Source organism: Calonectris borealis, chromosome Z (assembly GCF_964195595.1).
Source record: "Calonectris borealis chromosome Z, bCalBor7.hap1.2, whole genome shotgun sequence".
Taxonomy (NCBI): domain Eukaryota; kingdom Metazoa; phylum Chordata; class Aves; order Procellariiformes; family Procellariidae; genus Calonectris; species Calonectris borealis.
The window spans coordinates 17,393,731-17,415,174 of NC_134352.1; the positions used below are offsets into that span (position 1 = coordinate 17,393,731).

Genomic DNA, 21,444 nt, shown 5'->3' on the forward strand with positions numbered 1-21,444 from the left:
CTCCGTGTAAATGTAGACAGAAAAAAAAGACTAGCTTCCAAGTTGCTCACTAAATTATTGACATTAATCTAGTTACGTGTTACTTGCTGATCCTGCAATGTACTGTAAAGTTCGTGTCATGATTACTGTTGGCCATTCAGTTACTGCTGCTAGTGGTGATGTAATTTCATCTCTCTGTCACGGAATCAGATGCAACTACTTATTTTAATTGAATTCATTGCTTGGTATAGCTGAAAAGAGCTCCTAGTTTGATTGCAGGGAAGTACTACTTTTTAAGGTTTTATTTTAATTCACTAATTTGAAAGTTCATGTGTTAGTTACTTGAGGCCTGAGTTATCTTGAGTCAAATTACACTGATGTGGTGTGTTTTTTCATGCAGCAATTAGAAGCTCACGTCTTCTTACCCGTGATTTGCAGAAGCTAGAAGTACTGCTCCAGTCTTATTTTTTCCTTGCTATTGTCTTATTGAAATATTCCTTTAAAAAAATCTACCTGAAAGATTTGCTTTAAACCTTCAAGACTTTAAAAACTACTTCCAAATTTTAAAAGTTGTCTCTGTGTTGTCATCAATAAGACAAATATTTTTATGCATTGCCTGTATGTGATATTGGAAGAAGAGAAACAATTTTTTTATGGCTACCAATTATTTTTGTTCCCTTTTTTTTCCTTCTGAGTACAAAAATATTGTTAGATTATCTTTTGGAAAGCACCAGCAGCTTTTTGTTGTTAATTGCATCTCTAGATACGTAGCTTTACAGTCAAAACAGAGTCTAGGTTCAAGAATAATAAACTGGTTATCAACAGAAGATTTGACTGCCCTAAAGGTGAAAGAGACTTATGATTTTAAATGAATGAATGTAAACTAATTTGTCCTGTATTGTGTGGTCTCCTCTGTGACATTTGTTACAGCATTATGTATATTTATTATAGCATGTTAGCAAATGTTTCAATAACCTGATCGGTGATGTGTAAGCTTCCCTGCTGCCATCAGTTTTTCAGTTCAGAAAAACAGACTTTTTGTTTTGCAGTATTGGATTTCTTTACTACCTTCCCCTCACCCCTATAAGAATACAGAAGTAGAAGTTAGTCTTTATAATCCAGATTCATCGTTATTTGCAAACCAATAGGAACCAGACATTATGCTGGAGCAAAATCACTTATGAAACTGAAGCTACTTTTTCACTATGCTAATTTGATCTTTTATAAATGTCAGCAAGACAAAGGAGGAAGTAAAATGCCACATGCAAGATGCACATATATGAGAAACTGCTATAGGTAACGAGTGCAGTTTTTCATTGTAGATGCTCAGCCTGGAGAGTCTGTGCGCTTATTTGAAGTGCTGCTGTTGTAAGAAGGAAGATTCAGCTGTCATTTCAATGAATATCTGATTGTGGATTGATGAGGGAGCAGTCTGTAGAATCCATGCATCTTTAATAAATGATCCTGAATTAATTACTCGTATAGCATTGTTGAGCTTAAGACTACAGATTCAAGCACAGAAGTTAGAAGATGTGTCTGCTTATAACTATCATCATCCTATATTCTTTGACTACAGGACAATGCACTGGTTTTCACAGCATTTCTCTCTTCTGTTGTAGAAGCTGTATAATGAGTGAGGCAAAAGGTAGCAGGAAGAGAAATAAGTCTCGTGGCAAAGAAATTGGGATGTTCCTGGAGAATTCTTGGAAAAAGCTAAATAATTTTTACCAAAAATTAAGTAAATTTAAAAGCAAAGTCTGAGGCAGACACCTGCATGGAAAATTTTAGCCCAAGTATTGTTCTTTTTGGCAGTATTGCCAAAACTCTCCTTAAAAAAATAAATAAAAATAAAATTATATGTATATTCTTGCGAAAACTGGGATTGGATGAAGTCATGTGGAATATATGAAGACTTGAGGTATAGGTAGCTTGAATGTATGGTATATAGTCTTACAGGAAATTGATTTATTTATTTCAAAGGTCAGTAGATCAAAAGTAATTTTTAACAAATTGCTAACACCTTGGAGGTTTATTTTAAGTAGTATGTAAGACCTTAAATCTTAGTTAAAAAGAAACTGTGTTACACGCTGGTCCATCCTCTTGAGTTTACAGTGTTGTCTATGTATATGTCACTCTGACTATTTCTGTGCTAGTTAATAATCTGAATACATTTACTCTAAGAATTTTATTTATATAGATGGCTCTGGTTGGTTACTCAGAACTTTTGAAAATCAAACTACCTTCTCTCTCTCTCCCTCTCTCTAAAAATACAAATTCAGAATTTTAAGTACAGCTCTGTCTTTTTGGAAACTAACCTTTTTAATATGTTCTTTTTTGTTTACACCTTTCTCAAAATTCACCCATAAAATAAAATCTGCAAGCTAACAATGAACATCAATTCGAGACAATAAGTACATTTCTAGAACCATCAAACCCTGAGGTGGAAGGTAGGGAAATATGAAAAAATGACATCAACATTCTCTGTTCTCAGGGCAAAGCCCAGCAAGCACCCTACCCCTTAGCTGTTACTTGTTTGAACCTTGTATACATCGCAGGGAAAAAGCTTTCTGGAAGAACTTATTGGATACTTCTCTAAGGTTTACTGTAATTTGACCAAATATGCAGTTCAGAGAGAGAAGCTGTTACTTGTTGGGGACAATCCATCATGTTCTGCTGAGATTTCATGCTTTGTAGTTAGTGACTAAATTTATGGCACTTCTAAACAGCTTCACAAAAAGTTTCAGAAATATTTACATCCTGTTTTTACCACTTCAAACTTTTTAAAAAAAAAAAAAGACACAAGACTCCTAGTTTTAAGTTGCAATCATGTTTTATTTTTCTTTTAATTTTAGAATGGCAGGATTTTTGAAAGATCTACTTTGTTTACTTTTTTTTTGCTCACACAGAAAGAGTGGTAAGAACTAAATAGACTCTCAGGTTTTATAAATTGACTTAGTAGAGAAGAGATTTTAGTTTGCATTGTGATTTGTGAGATGTGGGATTTTAATGTGGTTGTGGAGTGTGCATTTTAAATACAAGTCTAGAATAGATGTGAAGTTGATAGTCATAAAATATTGCCTGATTATTAAAACACTTCTTAATAGATACATACCTATAAATATAGTTGCCTTTCATTTGTTTATTTCAGAACTATTGCATCATTCATTTTTATGACTTTTATGGAACAATAAATAACAAAAAGTTTATAACTGAAGCAAGGTCTTCCTCTAAAACTCTCTCTCTGCACGTTTTATGATAATTTAATCTTCGTTCTTGTCCTCCTCACTCTTCTTTTTCACAATATTTGTTTTGACTACACCATTTGTTACATTGTTTCAGAAAAAGACTAAGTTTAAAAAATAATGAAAGTCTCTCCCTACAGAATTGAAATCCCGAATAAATCATAATGTATTGAATAGAACAAAATTAGTGATACCTTTATAATCTGCACATTGGCATTTTCAGCTGCCCTGCCTTTTTTTTTTTTTTTGGATTTGAGACCAGCCCTTAGACTTAAATCATTTGACATTAATTATCATAATTTTGCAATTATATTTCTCTTACAGAGATACCCAGAATATAGATTGGCTTACCAAATTCAATACATGTTTATACTGTCAGACAATAAAATAGGCTTTCTTATATATCTAATGAAACTTGTAGTCATGCCTGACTGCAGTGGTCTTAGTGGTGTGACCATACAGCTCTTACATGTCTAGAGGCACTGTTTGGGTATTTAAATTGCTTACAAAAGAACAGGTAAATTGGATGGTAATTTAGACTAAAAATATCACAATGACAACAGCTAGGTAATGGGACATAGAAGGATACATTACAGGAGAGAGATGAAAATATAAGGGGGCATTCCTAGGTAGCAAAGCATTACAGGAAAGTGCAAAATAGAAGCCGAGTAAATGAAGAGGCAGCTCGGTTACAATACAATTTGTATGGTGATTTTATAGAAATCCAAGCTATGTTTTTGGTCTCCGAGTTCTAACTGATGCACTCCGTTGTGCTTGCAATACCATTGTCCTGAGTAGATTTACAAAACATGACTTTCTTCATTATTCCTTTGTAACCCATTCTTTCAAAATTAAGATTTTTCTCTCCAGGAGCAGAGACTTCTTTGTTTAGGACAGGATGTTTTATATCAGAAAGATACACCACCTTCTGGATAAGCAATATTGAAAGTGCAAGGCAGCTTTTCTACTTTCACTCAATTACAAGTAGAAAAGCCTTTAGGATTTTTTACTTTATTTTATACTAACTTCTGTGGCTTGTGTGCCATGTATGGTAAACGTGATCTTGAACAAATGTTTAATTAACACTTATTTTATGATCATCTCATGCATTGCACCTTTCTCTATTTGCAAAATGGGCTGCATAAGCTTAGATGGTTTTTATGGTTTTTAGTTGATCTTGATGTTGAAAAAGAATTTGTGAAGAGGACTGTTTCTAGGGCTGCTTTTTATTGCATTTTGTTGGAATATAAAAGGAAAGTATTGTTTAGGTTTTTTTCTTTTACTACGTAGTCGTGACAGTATGTTTATTTTTTTTCTTTCAGCTACTGGTCATTCATTTAATAAAATGTAGCCTGAAATTATGGTATATATGAAAACATATATTAATCTGGGGACAAGGAAGAAATTTCTCATAATGGCTTTTAATTTTTCATAGGGCATGTTAATAAATAATTTCTGATTTTCTAACAAAATCCTTCATTTATTCAGCAAACTCTTGTTTGCTGCTCCTTGATGGCAGATCCAAATCTTCATTTGAAACAGGCTGGGATTGACTGAACTTGTTGAACACTCAGATTAATCCATTTTCGACAGGTGGAAAGGAGAAGCTTTGAGCAGGAAGGTTGGACTGTATGATCTCCAGAAGTCCCTTCCGTCTTCACCCACTCTGTGGAGGCTTGTTGTATTGCCTGTTTAGATGAAGGAGCGTAAGGACATGAAAAATGTCATCCTGCTCAGTATTGCTGAATTTGCATTTATTCTCTATTACCGCAGAAAATTTTCTGATGATTGTTTCTCCGGATACAGGCATAGGTGGCTGCAGGCATTTTGGGCACAACGCGTAGTGGGCTGGCCTGAAGTGCTGCAAAGATCCTGCAGGCAGCAAGGTAGAGACTTTGGGCTGGTTGTAAAAATACCTATGCTAACTGCCCCAGTTGCGCTGGAAGCTGGCTGTGGTACCCTACATTCTCACACTACTCTGAATGCAAATAGAGAAGGTGGCAAGTAGGAAGGAGTCTCTGGTCCCACTACCTGTGTTTGTCCTTTTGAACTTACAGTGTGTCAGTGACACTGGCAAGCAAAAGCAAATTGATGCAAAGATGCATTGTGCTTAAGCCGTCCCCAGGAGATATTTCTTAACTGTTCTTTACAATTTCCCAGTGGCAGAGATTCTTTAAGTTTCTTATATACTTTCTAGTGGGGCGAATTATCTTATAACTGGAAAGGGAATCTTTGCAGCTGTATAGATATTGACACTAAATCTCCCTTACTGCAAATTGGTCCATTTACCAGCTTTTACCATGTGAAGTGGCCGTGGAGTAAAGATCTCTTTTATAAGTCTTGTGAATATATCAAGATGTGAATATGCCCTCGATAATCTCTTTTATTCTAAACAAATTAATTTTTTCAATATTTTAGTAAATCACGTTCTCTGAATGTTACTTCATGCTGCTGCTTTCAGTTTGTTTACATTTGAAGTAAAGTAACTGAAATTGGACACAGCTGATGCCTCACTTTACCAAAAAAACCCCAAACCAAAAAACCTCCATATGTCTTGTATACAACACTCCTGTTAATGCACTAGAGAGGGCAGCATCATCCCACTGTTGATTCAACTTGTGGTCTGCAGTAGGTTCAGAATCCTTTTCTACAGATTCAGAGGGGTCACCTCTCGAGTGAACATTTCAGGATTAAATTTCTTTCAGTACTGCAGAAGAAGGCGTGGAGTGGCACGGTTCCTGTGTTGGTGATGGTTTTGGGTTTTGTTTCCTCAAAATCTGGAACCATTTTTCATCCTGTAGCAAAGGAAGGGGAGAGGGAAACCACCTACATTTGAAATGCTCGATATCAGAGTTCTGAGAGGTTGATAATTTTCTTTGTTTTTCTTCCTGTTTCTTCACTTCTCCATCCCCCTCTCGCCCCCACCTCCCCAAATCTGTGACACTGAAAAAGAGATTAAAGAACAGCATTAAGAGCTATGCAAAGACTGACTGCAGAGGTCACTCTTCTATAGAGAAAAAAATTCTAAGACTTGTTTTTTTTTCCAAGGAGAAAATAAAAAAGAGTTTCAGGAAAGAGTGCCATAATGCAAATCTTTCCATTGCAAAGTCTCTGAAAAGAACAAAAACCGGCTTAGGAAGATCAGAGAATTCTTCGTTCATTTTATGGGAGCGAGGATGACTCTTTAGGCTTGGGGTCAGAGCTTATGGAGGAGAATATAGATTTTTTTTTTTTCCTAGGAACATTTGAATCTGTTCCTTGGATTCTATTTCAGATCATATTTCCCAAAGAAACATGTGAAAAGGAATGAATACATCTACATGTAAATCTACCATACTTATAAGAAATTGTCATTAAAAATAATAAGCAAAGCTACCTCAACAGTTTCCAGAGCATCTAGTATTTTCTGCATCTCATGCAGATTTCATCTGCTCTGAGTAAATCCGCTATGGCAGGAACCTTGGAAAAATAAAAGTGATAAAGTGCTTGTGTGTTATATGGATACTTGATGAGAGAGGGAAAAAGCAGGGAGGGTGTGTAAGTATCTTGTCTGGATGCACTTCAAATGTAATGTAACTCTAAAGTAAAGGCAGTGATATAGATTTGTTAGTCTCAGTAAAAGCCATATACAATTGACTTTACTTGTGCACATCATTGTATTAAGTTTCCAAGATGCTTTTCCATGGAGTACTGATATTCAGTAAAGAGTGGCTACAAAGCATATGTAATTTTTAGCCACTCGCATTTGTACCACCCAAGTGGCTCAGACATGTCAGTATAAGTATTATTCTGTCTGGGTCCTCACCAGAAGCTTTTGACGAAAAAGATCATTTTAGAACCCAGTCTGGATGAATAAGGCATAACAGTAAGTAGTGGTTAACTTAGTCTGGATAAAAACGAAATGTAATTGTGTTTGGAGTTTTCGTTAAACTCACAATAAAATGGTACACCTCTTAATATTTAGCTTGTTACCTTCTCTGTGGCTACGAGCATGGGATTGTGTGAGGATGTAAAATGGCTCATTTTTTACCTGAAAAAGGTCTCTGAATGCAGGTCTTTTACTGAATACCCAAGTAGCCTTATTTTTGTTTCCCTCTTACAAACTCTTTGAATTTTCCTATCCTTTAAAGCTTGTTATCTAGCTGTAATCACTTCAGAGACTAGTGTTTAGGGGAGGATAAGGAAACAATGGTATTGTTATTCTTGTGAGAATAAAATTGTGTTAAGAAGCAACATGGTATTTATTGCAAAAATAAAGTCGGTTACAGGAAATTCCCCCTCCCCCCACCTTTTGCCCACATGCAAAACAGATTTAAAATAAGTAAATTAATTAATTAAAATATAAGGCAAACAAACAAATTGACATATGCCTCTGGCACACTTCTAGTTTCAGATGAGTTCTGAAATTCCAGATTGGATGCAACTTCTTTTCCAGAAAATCTCTAGCTATGCTGGTATATAACTCATAATTCATCATTAGTAACAGCTGCCAGGATCTGAATTTTCGTATGCCCCGAAAGGTGCATTTTAGGTTTTTTGAAGGTTAATAAGAGGTATTTTTTCTCTTAAATGTTCATGCTCTTTCATTAAAGGCTATGAAAACACTCTAGCCTGAAAGACCATATGGAACATATTTAAAACAATGGTGAACAGGCTCTTTCTCATGGTACTATTCTGCATTTTTAATTTGCAAAATGGAGTATCACTAGTCTGTCTCTTTGAAAGCAATATCTATTTCAAAAATCAGATCTTTGTCTTTTTAATCCTTTGCTCTCTTTGGTGACACACTGCTGTTAGACATCCCATCAGGATGGAGTTAAACGCTTGCCCTACAAAGTGGAAGAGAAATACTATCTTTTTTTACTTAGGTATATTTAATGGAGAATATTTATGGATCTATCTTGTTCAGCAGGGTAGGCTAATTCTGAAGCAGACTGGAATTTTCACTTTGGGTGTAAGCAATGCTTTTCTCCATTTTTTTTCTGTTTTCCATGATTCTTTTTATTCTACCTAATTGTCATCAAAATCATTTGTCTGAAGAACAGTGTTGTCCTTAATTCCTCTCTTTCAACTCGAGTTCATTGTCAGATCTTAACCTGCTATTCCACTGTCACAAGAGCTTCTCTCACTATTTCTGAAAACATGGTGTTCTTGTACCAAATGGGCAATGCACAGCCTCGTGCCTCAGGGAGGGCTGTCCCAGCCGGTGCCGCTGCCCGGGGCAGCTGGTTGCTGTGGGCAGTGAAGTTACCGTGACCTTGCTGTGTATCTTACCAAGGCCAGCCTGGCCGAATGCTGCCGCTGCCTGGTGAGTTGGCTTCTGCTGGCAAGCAGGAATATTTGCCCTCATGTGCAGTAGATGCTGCCACGGTCCCTTGCATTGCTTCCAGTGGCATCGCATAGGTTAAATACTCTACCAATAATAAAAACACGCAAGGTAGAAAAGCTGCGTGCATTTCAGTTTTTTACTAGTAATTGTGTTGCAAAGATTTTTCACCTCTGTCAAAAGCAAGTTGAAATAAGCTCTTTTTTAGGAGTTGCTGAATATTACAAATTCAGAACATGTATGATGGTCCCAATAATGGAACGATTCAGGTGACAACTCGGATTCCTGGTTTATGGAAATTATTTGTATTGCCAGCTACTGTGCGCACAAGTGTGAGAAAAAGAGTAATATCTTTGTTACAGAGCAGGGAAATATACACAGGAGCTGGAGAGATGGGAATGCCTAAAAGGGTCCACAAGGTTATTATCCAAATCTTGGCCTTGAAAGTTTGTGTTTCTTCACAGAAACCGACAGCAAAGAGATTTCATATGGGTTTCTATTATGACAGCTGCTATGCTTGTGGTTTCATTTTGTGAAGCCTTGCCATTTTGAACAATACCTTATTTTTTGGTTCTCAAAGTTTTACTCAACAGTGAGTATTTAAGGAGTTGTTCACCTCTTTGTATGAACTGTGCCATTCCCAGAGGAGAAGAGTTGGCTGGTATATCGACACCATGTGTATTACTCCTGCTGATTCATTAGATTTAAAATAGTTCAGGTGTTTCAGTAACAATTCTTATTACTAATGGGTGTATGTTCTGGAACCTAGTCTGAGAGGGAGTAATCTGGAAATGTTGATATATATTTTGGGGATTGCTTAGTAGAGTCCTCTCACCTTTTCCCATTTTCTATGTTTAAAAACAAGCCACACACTTTTTAAAATTCATTACCAAAGTCAGATTTCTTCCCCCTGCCCCAAGTTATTCAATACCTGTTATTTTTGTTAATGTTATTCTGGTTTAGTAATCAGATTCAAGAGTTGCTAAATCATATGTTGAAATACATTCTTTTCTCTTCATCTTGGGGGCTAGTGGCATATAATTTAATTGTTTTCATAGCAGAATAATAAACTGTAGAAACTAAGGCCGTGGTACTTCAGTGTATTTACCGCTGCAAGTTTTATAGCTACATATTTGAATGTTTGTGCTAATTATGTGATACACTTTGGCATATTGAAAACAAAGTGTCACCTAAGGGAAAAACGAGTATGTGTAGAATGAAACCGAAAGACATCTCCTAGCTGTGTGATAGAGTTATATGCATCTTTACTCTAGTTAGGTGGTTTACCTTTGCTGGTGCTACTAGGTGTTTGACCAGAGGAGGATGAACGTTCTAATATTTGGTCTCTTTTCAAAGTCTACCCTCCTTTTTTTTTTTTTGTGTATGAGTTATCTTTCATCCTAAGAGGTTTTTTCTGACACTTCCTCTGACATTTAAAGAGCAATCTTATTCCCTAATTGTCATTGTATTGCAATCCTTATGTAAGCCAAGCTGGTTTTGTTGCTAATATAAATAAGCTTTCCATTCCCTGAAATTCCTAGCATCCTCTTCCTGTTCTTGTGCCAGATTGAATCATATTTCTTGAAAATGGATCACCAGATTTGCATGTAGCAGTTCTGATGAGGTCTTACCAGTACCTGGTGCTGTGGCTTGTAAAGTGTTCCGGCAGTTTAATAGCTGGGTTCCTGCTCTTGGGCTGATGAGTCCTTTTCTCTAAAGTAGTAAAACTTGCCTCATCTGTGTAGTCAGTGTTTGTCTTCTCATCCCCTAGCAATTTGAATCTATTACTTGTTTTCTTCTAAGTTTGGAAAAAAGAGGTATCAAAGGTAATTTCTTTCCTGCTTATTTCACGTGCAGGACGTATTGCTCCCTGTAAATCCTTGACTAAATGAAAAGCTGCAGAATGAGCTCACATAGTATCTGGCAGAAAGAGTGCACATAAGAAAGAGAAGTCGTAAATGCTCAGTCTGGACCACACAAGTGTGTGCACACAGGCGCAGAATCCATTAAGAACCATACTTAATTATTATCAATTTATTATTTTTTCAAGTTTTAGCTTCTCTACGTCTTCAAGAAAATTACTTATTCACTCAACCATATGAAAGATCTGTTTTCCTCCCTTGATTGCCATAAAAGTTCTCAAATATTTTGGTTGTTTTCCTGATCTGTCTTAAAGAAATGTCAAGCTCTTGCCATTCAAGTCCTGAACTCTTCAGTAAGGTTTCATTGTTTTTATCTTACATGTTACTGTGTGGGAGCTCTAGTCCAACAGACCGTTTACATGTGCTTAACTTTGCATCTGTGATACTTCTGTTGTCTTCCATGGGACTCCTCAGGTATTTAAAAAGTGGTTGGATTTGTATACTCTGTTGGATTGGAGCAACCAGGATCAGAAGATAAAAAATATTGCATCTGCCTCAAAATTGCTTGGGGATTTATGTTCACATTTTATATTTTCTTAAATGGACAAAAGTTAATCCATTGATCACCTCAATGGAGTAATGAGAATATGACATATGCTCTCTGTTTTTTTGAGTTTTGTTTTGGGTTTTTTTTTAAGCATTTAAGATGCTAAATGCATATGCTTCAAAGCAGTTTGTTAGTCTAAACAAATGACAGTATTAAACATATACATCCTTTGATAAAAGTAATTTACTAGCTGTTCTGTTAGAAGTGATGGGCTGTTAAAACCTGTAGTTAATATACAATAGTATTGCTGCAACAGAAACTGCATCTGTTGAGTCCTTGCACATTCTGGCACTTTTCAAGATGATCTTCTGAAAGTACACTAAGCATTTGCTGTATTTCCAAAAAAATTGTCTTCGAATTACATCTCTCTTGACAAATTTCCAGTTGTGTGTGGGACTGTATTGACTCACCAGCCCTACAGAGACTCAGTTTTTCCCCATGAAATTTCTGAATGAATGAACAATACAGGTGACTTTTTTGTTTGGGCTTTTTTCATCTTTTACTCTAATAAATAGATCAGTATGTAAAGTCCACTTTAAATATATTGGAAAAGCAGTCTAATTAAAGAAGTCAAGCTATTTACTGAAATGTGATTGAAGATGTTTCCTTGAAGAATAGACAAAAGAAGTTATTTTTGGTCTTAGGAAAACAACCAATGCGTGAGGCTGGCAATTTTACAGAAGTGAAGTCTGTGAACAATAGTGTTACAAGAATTTCTTTTGTAAGTCACGTTAGCGCGTATGTCTTTCATGGATATTGTAATGCTTAGGAAATGTTTAAGCATAAATGTAAAATCAGTGTTTTAGATTTGCCGTGGTGATAATAGTATCACAAGATCTGTTCCTTACTGTCTTACTGAGGGGAAAGTAGACTACAAGTGTAGCCCAGTTTCTGAATTATTTTAGATTTAAAAATATATTTGATGTCCTCTAAATGGTTTTATTTTTCATTCCTAGCACTATTTTGTATTCTTTATTCTTAGCATTTTGTATAGTTAAAAGATATTAAAGATATTAAAAGCTGGATTGTTGAGAAACATAAATTTATCTTACCTTTATGAAGCTTATATGTTCAGAAATAAAGCCTTTCTTTAATAGCTGTACAAATCAAGATCACTTTTTTCCTAATTTCCAACACTTAAATTGGCTTTCGCTCTGCTCTTCAGCATGTTGTAGGTCCCATGGTTCTCATGAGATACTTTGTTTTATTTAAATCTGAACTGAGGCTAGAAGGCAAAACTATAATTTAACTTTATTGTGTAATGTTATAAGAAGGTGAAGCAGACTGAGTAGATAAAGTACTGTTGCTGCTTGTTCCTGAAAAAGATACCTCTCTGGTTCTGAAGAGAAAGGTACAATGGGTTGCAAATTCAAAGAAGTGCACCTGTGTGGAAGGAATGGTGTGAATGGTTGGTGTCTGTTATCATTGAACTTTTCCCTGGACGCTGACTGCCTTTCTAAGGATGTTTTATGAGAAGGGCTGTAGGTACTGTGATAGACAAAATGAAAATGGAGGAGCGCCAAGAACTCCTACTAAAAGCATCCCCTGCCCAAGTGTGGAAATACTTACTTCTGTTCAGCCTGAATTCCTGTGGAATCCCCTTTGCAATTCTCCCGAGCAGCTGGAGAGGTGCGTGTCTGATGGCAGCAGCCTTTGACCGCAATCTTGCTGCTTAGGAAAATGTCCAAGTTCATGGGATAAAACAGGAGCAGCAGCAGTTCATAAATACAGTGCTGTTCCTGCCTCAGCAAGCCTGAATGTCCCCTTCTGTACAATTCCTTACTCTTCCTTGCCCACTCAGCAGCTCCCAAGCCTCCACTGAGTAAACTCACACACTGGGATTTTCATCTTTCTCCAAGCCACATGGTGCTATATGTTTCTGTAATGGAGTAATAAATGATGAATCAAATCCTTTTGCACGGAAGCTTTTTAATAAAGGTGAATTTTAGACCATGACTATCGTGCAGGAATGGAGTGACCAAATCTCCTGAAAATCACAGGAGACTAAGTGATATAGAAATGTAGACAGGACAGTAGGGATGGCCATAAATAGACAACTTTACATATATCTTAGGAAGATGGTATCATGCAAGTAAAAGAGAAGTGCTCTGGGAACAGAAAAATTTCCCCAAATTGGAATGAAAGAACAAGGGAGTGAGAAAATTAATCAGCATTTCCTTAATGAATTACATTTTGACGACAAATTTTGCATTTTGCAGTGTGGGTTGTGTGACTTACAAAAGGGCAGTAATCTTTGTGAGAGATGAGATTCAGTAGACACCATTATGTGTAATTTTTTTCTAAAATTGTGCCCCTAGTGCTGACCAAGTGGAATATTGCTTTCCCTAATGCCATGTTATAATGGTAATTATAAAAGTTTTCTGGAAACTGTACAAAAGTAATACTTGGGATGAAGTGCCATATTTTACAGGAATTATTCTTTCTTGTAAGTCTCATTTGAAGGTTCAAGGATGCTGCATCCTGCTGAGCCATTGGGTGTTTCTATTTTCAGTACTTTGTGTGCTACTTGAGTCATATCGATTTCCAAATACTATAAAACTGTATAAAACAGGAAAAGTGTAATAGTCTTATACAGTAGCTGAGGTGGTTTTTTTTTTCCTAATCAAAGTATTATTAAAATTGAACAGGAATAGCTCAATGTAGTAAGAAGCTGCATTTTCTCGGTTTGCAACCCAAGCTACTGTTTGAACTGATTCCAGTTGTTGCTTGTTATTGTTCAAGTGTAAGCTTTATCCACTGTGGAAGAAAAGTAAGGGAGAAACTTTCTTTTAATGTCCTCTCAAAAGGTAGGAACATACAATTTGTGCAGGTCAGAAGAGATGAAGTCTAACAATAACAAATTGTTGAAGAAAGAATAATTTTCCTTGTGCCTGTGTTATCGTTCTGTCTGATCTATTTGCTGTATTTCATTACCATAATTAATATTCTTGAACACCGAGTTGCTATAGTTAAGCTCCTTTTTGTTTCAGTTACCCTGAATGTTCTAAAATACAAAACCTGAATGGACTTGTGGTTGTGAAATAGTGCTGACAGTTCACATTTATTTTGTTTTAGGGTGAGGATGCCTGCAATATTTTTACTTTTAAAGTAAGTTAAGAAGTCTGGCAACAGTATTTTCTGCTTCTAATTTATACACGTACCACAATACTTTCCTTTTTCTTATGCAAAAAAACCCAGGGTACCTGTTTGGTTCCCCGCTGGAGGTTTTAAGTTCTGAGACTTGATGGTTCCATGTAGCTGGTCACTTCCTAAGAGTGATCAACAGTCTGCCAGATTTCCTGCACAGACATTAACTAGTCTGGTGGAAATCGTCCAGTAAGATTTATTTTTGTGCTCTTAAGAGACTTTATTCATTTCTTCCCCTCATATACACCCGTAGCTTTCTCTGAAGGATAGGGACAAATGTCAGAGGCTGAAGCCAGCACCTGTAATGCAGAAAGCCTGCCTTCTGCTGGTTGCACGACCCTAGACTGGGAGGGAGAGCTGGGCTCATAAGCAGTGCTCTGTATTTTGGCTAGCAGCATTTTAAAAATGTCCACTCAGCCTCTGGTTTTCAGGCACAGCTCGTCACGACTGGTTAGACAGGCCTTTCGTATGAGAAGATGTGAGCCTGAAGGCACTGGCCGTTAGCAATTTAGGTCCCACAGACACATCCTTTATTACTACTGGTGAAATTCTTGGTTTAAAGAAGGAAGATATCAGCGAAAAGGTTATATTTGTCAATATAATGGCTTTATTCATCTGGGTGGTGCAGGATGGTTTGGACCTTGTCCAAGCTTTGATAAGGTGACTGGGCTATTTCTGTAGTTCCTTGTGAACTTTTACAGTAGTGGCTTATATACAGGCAAATCTCAGTGTAACTTCAAGCATGGGTAAGTGTTAAGCAATTCACTCAAAACTGCATAATAAACTTGTAACAGCAGAAAATGAAGTCAGAGTTTCCCAAGGCCTAAGTCCCGCCTCTATCCATCTTCCTCTCGTACTGCTGGTTCCTGCTCTTTCATAACCATTTAATTACAGCCTTGTTCCAAACCAGTCCTTTGCTGTTCTCGCATCCTCTGCTCTTCAGTTTCCCATACCTTTACTAAGGTCTGCCTTTCTGGGAAGATACCTCAGGAGCGTGAACCAGACTGTGCTGAACAACAGAGAAATGGGAGGATGATGTAAGGGCAATGAAAGGAGTAATTAGAGCATTCTGTATTCAGAAGTATCTCCTCAAAGAATCCAAATAAATAGATAGAAGGATTAGGCCTTTGAATTAAGGGCCTGCCAGGAAATTTGTTGCTTTGAAGACCAAGGAAATAAATGAATAAAAGCTTCACTAACATGGGGTTAAGATTATTCACTGGTGCTCTGTAGTTTTTGAGGATGTAGAGAATAGCTAATACAAAGTCTCTAGAAACTAGAAAGTGCATGATTTAATGTGTTCAGCTTCCACTGCGGGATTTTAATTCTGCTTTTCTGGAATGATGCCTCGCTGTATCTTCACATGCTCGTGCACAGCCTCTGCAGGTGCCCCGACAGCTCTGGGCACAGAACACCTAGGCTTTGTAGGGCAAAGCCGTAACACGTCCTTTCCCTGGCAAACTTTGGATTTTTAAATAGGTACGGCAAGCAGGGGCTTTTCCCAGCGCTGAACTTACTCTTCACAAATTACACCAGACTTGCCTGGGGTTTCATTCTGAGATGCTCCTTTCACTTACCCCTCGCTATACTTTCAGGATTCATTGTCATATATGCCAGTAGGCTATTAGTAATTCCATGACACGAAGGCATTTTTGTTCATCTCTAGGGAACCTTTGTAGCTGAATCATTCCCACACAATCAATTCAGTTCAGCCCTGAAAGGAGGCATTCTTGATTCCTTGGGATAAATATATACTCTTTTCAAATCGCAAGATGCAGCTCTTCCAGGCTGCTCTCGCTAATAACTCCACTGGTTGCCACACTGAGTGTTAACATAGTGAATGCAGCTGGAGTGTTTGCAAATATGTGCTGGAATGTAAATGTGTGAATACAGCATAAACAATAACACATTGTTCTAGTTCATTCACATATCTATTCATGTATCTTGTAGCAATTTTCAGGCCCCTGAGAACCATCACCTAGTCCAGCCTCTTGGCTATCCTTCCTGTATGGGTTTCACAGACGATAGCTTTCTTCAGGAGTTCATCTTCGAGCTCCAAAGAAATCAAAAGATGGACAACCTCTACTAATTGCGGAGGTTTTCCTATCTGTGAACCCTTGTCACTGAAACGTTCCCAGGGAGTGTTGGCAGTTCCCTGACTTCATAACCAAGGTCACATTGCAGGGGTGGCAAGTACATTATTTTTCATTGCCAAAGGCACAATCTAAAAGCATGTGAGACACCACTGGCACACTTGAACTGCACTAACTAAGCTTTGGGACATTCAAAACATATAAAGAGTGGTCTTTTCCATATTTTTTTCCATCTTCACTTTTCATAGGAAAACCTGGAAGAGAGCACTAGGGTTCTTCAAACAAAGCTTTTAGGTCCAGGTATAAAATTGCTGAAGTTTTCTTGCTTCATTCCTGTGTACAAGGCTCAGCAAGTCCTTACAGGTTGTAATTCAGATGGAGAAGCATCTAGGAAGGAAGAGTTAGCACAGGAGGTGCCTTAAGGGGAAATCTTAAGAGCAGCCAGTTGAGGAAGAATTCTTTTGTTGAACTTGAATTTTGAGTACTTGGTAATGCCAAAACGTAACAAGAGTTTGAATATTAACTTCTGGACTGAGTTTTTCCAGAGTCTCAGATAATGCCCTTCCTCTGTTCATTTTTTGTATGTGATTGAGCTGTGTTTTGGGAGAGCCATAGTCTCTAAAGCTTTAATATTTTGTGTTACTTTATCTGTGGTACTTTGCTGGCTTATTATGAGAACAACGCTTGCCAATGCTCTCTATTAACTTTCATAGTTATCCTTACAAACAGTAATTGATCTTTTAGTGAATTTAAATATCCTTCTTCAAAGGCATGCTGGGAGATTTTTTTCTGTGGCTGAGTGATAATCTTCTTTATTATATTTACAACTTTTAACAAAGCTCTGGTTTCTCAGCTAATTAAATTGTGTTGGTTTTCTTTCTTTTTTTCTTTTTATAAAAGTGTTTTCATCTTTAATACTTTTTCACCTCTTGAGATATTTTGAAAATTAAAATGATAATATGAAAAAGCCACAAGAAATATGTTATCCAGTCTTGGTTTAGACATTCGTAATGGATTCTTGAACCTCAAGTGAGAATATATCAAGAAAAGTTTAATTCACTTAACCAGAATGACGAAGGAAGTTTGTTCAGCATTATGCTTCATTTTGACACAATTCTGTTCACATTTTAATAGAATTAACTCATGATCTATGTACCCATGAGTTAAGATTGTATTAATTTCCCCTTCTTTATTCCGTTTGCTGCATTTCAAATACAACATTTTAAGAGCAGCTGTTGAGGGGTGCTACATCATGCTCCTATTCTGTTATCCCCTGAATACTGCAATATAGATTGCATTAGTAGAACTTATTTTATTTGAAATAGTGTCTGAATATATTATTTTTAGTAGCAGGTATGTGTTTTAGAACATATAATATTTATATATTCTTTTAAGTCATTGTCAGGTCAAGTCAGCGGAAGTTTTTTTCAAACTTGTTCTGGGATCCACGAAGAAATATGGGCTATATTTTCCTCTTGAGCAGACAGATTTTTTTCTGTCGTTATATAAAAAACCAAAAACGCACAGGAAACACTCTTTTTCCTAGTGCAAACGTGAGTTCTGTCTCACTAAGTTCAATATTATTATAGTGATCAGTTCTACAGGGGTTCACTAATCTGAACGCTTTCTTCAACAAAATGAACCAAAGCATTTTAATTAATAGGCTTTAGGACCTTTTCAGTATTCTGTCCTCAAAGTTGTAAAGTGGAAGGGTTTTGCTGGAGTTTTTTTAATTAGGAAAATTAATTTTTTCTTAATCTTATACCACATTTCTCCTGTGATATGCTGTGCAATGCCATTTTGTTCTGTTGATAAATGAAATATTCTAGAAATCTACTAGTTGGAGGCATTTGGCTTTGTCAAGCTAAATACTTTGAACATGTCAGTATGCTCTTTGTTCGCCTTGATGTTCAGTATTTCGAGGAGAGGCATGGCAACTAAGGCAGCCATGAGCTTCACAAAGTAGAGACAATTTTTTCGGGGATTTTCCATGTTGGGCAGGACATCAAGGTTTTGGTTCGAGCAAGTGGAATGATTGAATTTTAAGGGTTAAATCTGGGGTTTTTTTGATGAATTATTACTAGAGCTGGCTAAACAGTAAAAGGTTGAAGGGATTCCCTTTCTGGAAGTTGTGTTTAAGAAATTTAGAGGGAAGATGAGAGCTTTACAAGTTGGAGCAAAGTCTGCTTTTGTTGGAACTGGGGGAATAAGGTTTTTTTGGTGAGCAGCATTACTAAGGGACAGCAAATAGTTACACCATATCAGAGGCAGGGTGCCAGAAAGTGGAGTTTTATGTATATGTGCAAAAACATATTGATGAAGGCTAAACTACGGTAGAAAAGAAGGGACCCAATATTGAAATGTTTGAGATAGGTTGCTTTTTGTCACTGCATTTGAGGTAAGTATGCTGGCTAAGGACAAGAATCCCTATGGTATAAAAAAAAGTGTGTTGTAATTAGAGAGGCAGAGGGTTCTTTGTGATGGATCTGGACTCTACAGTTCATAGTAATAAATATGCTATTCCTGATCATATTACAGTGATATGGTGCAAAAGTTTTTCACACCTGTCTTACAGAGCGAATTCTTTTACAACTAGCTAGAATTAATTCTTCTGCAACATTTCTTCTCTCCAGTGAGGCTAGGATTGGAAATATTCAAATGTCGAACCCAAAAAGAAATCAGTAAAGCTGGTATCTGAATTCCTTCCAAAAGAAGCCTGAATATTCCTTTCCAGTGTCTGAAGAGTATAGGGTAAGACAAGCAGTGAAGAGACCACTGCTTCTGGTTTGCTTTTTTTTTTTTAATTCTGGGTAGTTAGTATATGAAGACTGTGTTATGATACAGGCTGTGCATAGGCTGCTGAGGGCGGGAGACTGTGGGACAAGCAAGTGTACCTGAGTCTCAGGAACTGATCGTACTTTGTAGAGTGTGTAGAAATCTACTGATGGTGAGCATGCTGTGTCGGCGTGAACGTGCATGATGTTTTAATAGTTGTATTTTTCCTTTTTTTTTTCAGAGAAAGAAGAAAAACTTTATCCATTTTTACAGTCTTTATTCAGGAATATTTTTAGGAAAAATATACTCTGTCATCAGCTGTCACCTAGGCAGCATACAGGAATGTTCTCATCCATTTTATGGATTTGGAAGAAAAGAAACTGAAACTGAGGGAGAGTGTGAATTTTAACACAGCAAAAATATTCAGCAGTTTTTAGCCAGTGTGCGCTTTTGAGCTGCTTTACTCAATTTGATAAATTATTCACAGATGACTGCAAATTCTAGCCAAATTGCTTATTTAAATGCATCATTACTGGACAGCTCACCAGCTTCTCATCCATTTCAGCACAGTGTACTTCTACTTCATTTCAAAGCTTATTTTACTTAAGAAACCACTTTATTTTTCCTGGTTTACTGGCTGTGCTCGGAAAATGATGATTTTACTACTCTTTTAAACCCATTTATATGTTGCTCACATTGCAACAGATGCAATGTTTGACTATAAGGCTTTTTTCCTGCTTATCTAGCCCATTTTATATGATAATGCCTAAAGTAATCTATTATTTAATGAATAGTTGTTTATTCATTGATTCTTAGATTTTACCCTTCAGATTTGATTGCTGGATATTTCATACAGAATGGCTCAGGATTTCTGGATACAACATGTCATGGTATATGTAATGTCTTTTGCTACTTAAATGTTTTAACTGCAGTGTATGTAAAAACAGGCTGGATTTTGTGTCCAAAACCACATTTTAATTGGCAGGCTGATTCCCTTGGGGGATACCACAGTTGTGGTTCAATCCGCAGCATTGGACTAGGAAATGAAGTCCCAATGAGGGACGGGGTTGGGGGGGAAGAAAAAAACATTACTTTATTACATCTTCTTCTATTGCATTCACTTACAAAACCCACCGTCAACACAAATGAAAAACAGATCATTACCGTGCTTTGTCCTTTGTAACAAAAGACAGTTGTCTTTATCAAGCAGACGGAGGACCGTAGTAACTACAAAGCCTTGTTCAGGGCGAACAGTAGGTGTGGGAAAATCCCATACAGATAGGAATCTTGGTTTCTTGCCAAGGAACATATCAGACTCCGAGATAACCTGGCTGACTTTGTACCCTACCCTGTATGACAGAGTAGCAGATGTTTGGCCAGCTACCACCCAGAAGCACTGGTAGCCTTGAGGGTCTGGCTGGCCACCAGACAGCCTGTTGGCAAGAACTTGGAAGCCAAAGCTTCCAGCAGCCCCTGATGGTGCTGCTGTTAGGCCCAGAGCTCAGAAACCCCAATATCTTCATCATTCATCAGCCAGGGTTGGCACTGGTTTGGAAATCCCAAACTGTTGATGTCCTGGTACTTATGCTCTGCAGCAGCCCTCTGGACAGATTGGTGAAAAATGTGAGAGCCTCATTGGCCTTGTGTCCTTGACAGTCTTCAGGTCCAAGGAGGCAGGCAGAGGAGCTGCCGGAAAAGAAGACAGGTTTCTAGCTAAGCTTTCATTAGAATTAAAATTTTCTGCAGGAACATGTCAAATTCAGCTTTTTCTAGCAGAAAGTTGCTATACTGGCGCAATCTTAACCAGCCTTATTAAAAGTTTAAATTCTTTCAGCCTAGAAAAGAAAAAAAATTGAGGAGGTTGGAAGTTGGTGATACTTTCTTGGCATCTGTGTGGTTACAATTCTGTTCTGGTGAAGTCCAGAATAGGTCAGAAAACTGAAACAACCAGAATATCCATAAGAAATTAAGGGTTTGGGTGTTTGGTTCCCAAGAAGGAGCTTGAAACAGTATAAAAGCTTTTGCAGTTCATTTAGGAATTTTTTGAAAATTTGAGGGAGAAGAAAGATATGAGGTTGTGTATAATTTCTTAGCCTCTTCACATTTTAATCCTGATTTACCCTGTGGCAGATCACAACAGCGGTTTGCAAGGTGGTGTGCCACCCAAAATGTTTTGCCCATATTCAGTAGTTGAAATCTGAAACATTTTTCATGCTTACATTTTTATTCCTGAATATTTGTTGAACTTCTAAGCTAGTTTAAAGTCTTTTAAAAATCACAGAGCTTAATAATAAAAACTTTATGTCAATTATTTGTATTTTAATTACTAGCATACCAGAGAAGGGGAGAATAGTTTCTGTATACGTTGTAAAGCTTGCTGAGACCTACTTGCAATCGAAGCATGATCACTGCG

General features: G+C 37.0%; 1 protein-coding gene across 7 annotated transcripts in view; it reads left to right on the plus strand.

Moving 5' to 3' along the window:
• Positions 1 to 21,444, plus strand: part of COMMD10 (COMM domain containing 10) — a 114,057-nt gene that overhangs the window by 61,704 nt on the left and 30,909 nt on the right. The window contains exon 6 of one of the 7 annotated variants that reach the window (XR_012670971.1): positions 18,890 to 19,007. The exons of 5 other annotated variants lie outside the window; for them this stretch is intronic. Coding sequence is in view for 1 of the 2 variants with exons in the window: in XM_075137307.1 (XP_074993408.1) it covers positions 4,815 to 4,856 (42 nt within the window). In the remaining variant the exon portion in view is untranslated. Of the gene's footprint in view, positions 1 to 4,814; positions 5,611 to 18,889; positions 19,008 to 21,444 lie in introns of those variants that run through there. One more of the 7 variants, XM_075137307.1, reaches the window with a different exon arrangement.